Source organism: Solanum pennellii, chromosome 1, assembly GCF_001406875.1.
Source record: "Solanum pennellii chromosome 1, SPENNV200".
In the NCBI taxonomy this organism is placed as follows: Eukaryota; Viridiplantae; Streptophyta; class Magnoliopsida; order Solanales; family Solanaceae; genus Solanum; species Solanum pennellii.
The window spans coordinates 82,111,769-82,115,952 of NC_028637.1; the positions used below are offsets into that span (position 1 = coordinate 82,111,769).

General features: G+C 36.4%; 1 protein-coding gene across 1 annotated transcript; it reads left to right on the forward strand.

Annotated features, from left to right (window-relative positions):
- The first annotated feature begins 203 nt into the window (after positions 1 to 203).
- LOC107020226 (putative F-box/LRR-repeat protein At3g18150) lies at positions 204 to 3,781 on the forward strand. Its single transcript, XM_015220538.2, has 4 exons — positions 204 to 1,201; positions 1,578 to 1,742; positions 2,129 to 2,472; positions 3,173 to 3,781. The coding sequence occupies exons 1-4, from the start codon at positions 263 to 265 to the stop codon at positions 3,441 to 3,443; spliced, it is 1,719 nt and encodes a 572-aa protein (XP_015076024.1). The 5' UTR covers positions 204 to 262; the 3' UTR covers positions 3,444 to 3,781.
- Positions 3,782 to 4,184: the final 403 nt, after the last annotated feature.

The window sequence follows — 4,184 nt, forward strand, 5'->3', positions numbered from 1 at the left end:
CCTCTCATTACTCATTTCACCAAACATTACTCATTTCACCAAAGTTACCCTTTATTATACGAAATTCCAAAATTAACCCAATTATCCGATTTTCTTTTTATAAAAATCCTATTCCCTAATTTTTAGCCGAATGACCCTTTTTCCTTTTCTTTTATCATATGGCTAAACGGTCATTAGTATAAATAATTTTAATTTTAGGCGAAATATAAACATATAACTGCACGAGTGAAGAGGGCTGGAGTAGAAACACAAAAGAAAAATCATGGCGGAAGAAACCCTAGATGATCGTCTGAGTGACTTGCCGGACTCACTTCTGCTTCAAATTCTGTCTCTTTTGCCGACGGAGGAAGCATTCAGAACATGTATTCTCTCTAAAAGGTGGCAGTATCTCTGGACATCACTTGATTCTTTAATTTTCTCTCCTAGACGCTTTTGGGGAAGAAACAAAGGATTTCGATCATTTGTTGACTATGTATTGTCTCATTCCACTGCTCCCATAATTACTAAATTTGAGATCCACTGCAGTGGCCTGCATAGCTACAAGTCTCAAATAAGCCAATGGCTTACTTTTGCTGTTAAAAAAAATGTTCAACATGCTGTACTCTATTCTCCTCCTCCTTCCATCATGTCTCAATGTTTTTTCAATTGTTCGTCTTTGATATCATTGTATCTTGCAGAAAGTTCCTTGGTTTCTACTGTTGTTATAGCTTGGAAGTCTCTAAAGACTATAAAATTGGAGGAAATGGTGGTAGTTGATGCTGAGATTGAGAATTTACTATCAGGTTGTCCTGCATTGGAAGCTATAGTGTTTAATAATGTTGGGGGCTTTCGTCATTTGAAAATCAATTCGTTAAAGGTAAAAAGCTTGAAATTGGAAGGTTATTGGGTGGATGATGGTGGTGAAAGTGATCACTCATTTGAAATTTGTGCCCCATATCTTCAGCATTTGGAGCTTTTACATGATTTTCATGATTTCAAGTGTAGTCTTGTTGATGTATCCTCTGTGGTTAATGCTAAGATAACTTTCGACATTACATGTATCAAAGATCTGCACAATGATTATGATCAATATTATGATTCTGATGAAGAGGATGAAGACAGTTGCAGTGATTATCATCAAACTTTAAAGTCCCTCATCCAAGATTACCTTCAAAAGCTAAGTCGGGCAACTGAATTAACATTCGGAACTTTCTTCACTCAGGTTGGTGATTTTTCGTTAGTGCTCTGCATACAGGGATGCTTTTGCTTAGTGTTGCAAGTTATTAAAATTACATGATCTTTCTAGAGCTCTTTATTTCTCTGATTGAATTTTAGCAGACAGTTTCAGAGTGTAAACATTATACAATGGAGAACCATTGTGCGAATTTCATCAACCAATCTGGACAAATTACAGAAACTTGTGGGGACTTTTGTACCTTTCTGCTATCCTTTGTCAGCTTTGGAACTGTGTTATTCTCTTTATCTTATCCGGACCTAGAATTTTTGTTAGATTTTGTAACAACATCATTTCTTTGCTGTGAAGTGCTTTCTTTATTGCTTCCCCATTGTTTACTAGTTTCATTGGGTTATTGTACCAGGTCCTATGCATATTGCAGTTCAAAGGAGTGCCAATTCCAGAATTGGAATGCAAACATATAGTGCTGAAGTTGCATTTGGAAAAGTTTAGTTTGTATGGGGCAGCTGGCCTTTTGCGAGCCTCGCCTCTTGTGGAGACACTCAACTTAGAAATAGAAAATCAGCCTGTAACTTTCTGGAACTTCTTCTTTTCTTCTTACATCTATTCATTTAAACAACCTCTCTCCCCCCTCCCTGCAAATTGTTTTTGAAGGATAACTCAAATATATCCCTTAATTCTCACTAAGAAGCTTTGCTTTTGTCATTGTAAAGCTACGCTTTAATATGGTTCTTCTTGCTTTCTTTGTGGCAAAGGCACTCTGAAATGAAAGGGATTGCTGCACTATCACTCTTTTATTGCGGATATCTATGCCACAAAAAGTTATGATACACAATCATTTCCAAGCACCATTCATGTCTGTTAGTTTTGAAATTTTTCTGCACCAGATGTACTGTGAAAATCATATTTTTAGGTTGGCTTGTATTTAGTCCTGACTATATTCTTTCTCTCCAGTTTGATGATTCCAGGTGCTATTTTGAGAGAAAATATTTGGTCAAAGGTGATAATATTGATTTGCAGAGTTATAATTCAAGCTCTGTGTTTCCCAACCTAAAGAATGTTGAGATTGCCATCTCCTCTGGGATGTGCATGAAGGAGCATCTCAACTGGGAATATATCAGGAAGCTTTTCAAACTTTCAAAGTTTTTGTTAAAGAATGCAGTGGTTTTGGAGAAGTTCGTTATCGTTTCAAAAAGACGAAGGTGTGAGTTTTGTGGAATCAAGTGTCTGTCGCGATTTTTATCACGATTGGCTAGTAATCTGAGATCCTCTGCTGAGTTTGTGATTACCTATCAAGAGTGAGCTTTCTATAACTAGACTACAAGTATTTTCGTTACCAATGGATGGGAATTATAATTGTGTTGTCCTCCAAATCCTGTCTTTTCTTTGACCTACTTTATTTACGAAATTGGTGCATTATGGCCAATAAAGTGAATCTAATTTTTCGTGACAACTGCGATCTTACTGAAAATAATCCAGGCTTCTTTCATAACATTGTTTATGTGATCTGTTCTTTGAGCATCACCAACTAGAAAAGCTACCTCAGGGAAAAAGAAAAAGGAGCTGGCTCAGTTTTGCTGTGAAAAAATGTGGAACATCTTATAGTGTATTCTGATCCTCTTTGTCTATTTACTGAATCTTTCTTTACCTGTCCAGCATCGAGAACATTGCATCTAGTAGAAAATTCCTTATTTCTAATATATATCATAGCGTGAAAGTGTCTAAACTCTAAAGAGCATAACTTTGGAGGATATGGTGATAGGGGATGCCGAAATTGTGAACTTACTGTCGGTCTGTCCTGCTTTGGAAACTATTGAGTATCTTAAGGTTGGGGATTTTTCATAGCCTGGAAATTAATTCTTTCAAAGTAGAAAGCCTGAAATTGTAAGGTTATTGGATGGATGATGATGGAAGCGAAAGTGATAGTTCCTCGGAAATTGTTGCCCCAAATATTCACTATTTGCTGCTTTCACATGATTTGCATGATTTCACGTGTAGGCTTGTAGATTTATCCTCTGTGGTTAAAGCTAAGGATAGTCCTTGTCAAGATTCTGATGATGAGGAAGACAGTTGCAGTGATTATTATCAAGATTCTGATGACGAGGAAGACTGTTCCAGTGATTATTATTATCATGATTCTGATGATGATGAGGATAATTTTGATCTAGATTCTGATGATGAGGATGAGGATAATACTGATCAAGATTCTGATGATGAGGAGGATAATACTGATCAAGATTCTGATGATGATGAGGAAGACGAGCCGTGATTATCATCAAGGTTTTAAGACCCTCATCCAAGATTACCTTCAAAAGCTGAGTTGTGCAACCGAGTTAACATTAAGAACTTGTTCACCCAGGTTTGTGATGTTTGTCTTTAGTACCCTGCATATCCAAACAGGGATGCTTTTGCTTAGTTGTACATAACTTGGTGCTGTCAAGTTATTAAATTACATGTCCTTGCTAAAAAACTAGAGTACTTATTTTTTCGGATTTATTCTAGCAGACAGTTTCAGAATGTTAACATTATCAGATTTAGTCATTTTCAATCCCCACCAGAATGTTCTCATTTTTCCACCGAGTCAGAATGTTAGTCACTTGGCATACAGCTTGGAAGTCTTTTGATTTACATTCCTGTCATCACAGCCTTGCCTATATTTCTCTCTTTGTCTTCTGTACCAATGAATTGTTAGTTTTCTTGTGTTGCCCCTCAAATCTTGTCTTTCTTTGATCCACTTAGGTGACAAAGTTGATATAACATAACCAGGATAATGAATCTAATTTTTCATGAGTGATAATTCATGACAATAATTTAGGCTTCTTTCATAATATCGTTTTTGCCATTTGTTATTGAGCATCATCAACTAGAAAAATCACCTCCGGGGAAAAGAAAAAGAAGATCTTCTCACAAGTTACAGTTTTCTGCCCTCGTCAAATCGAACAGAGATCCTTTATCTTTTTCTTCTTAACACAAGTTTAGAGCTCTTTGAGTTAGACATCTCCTTATACTC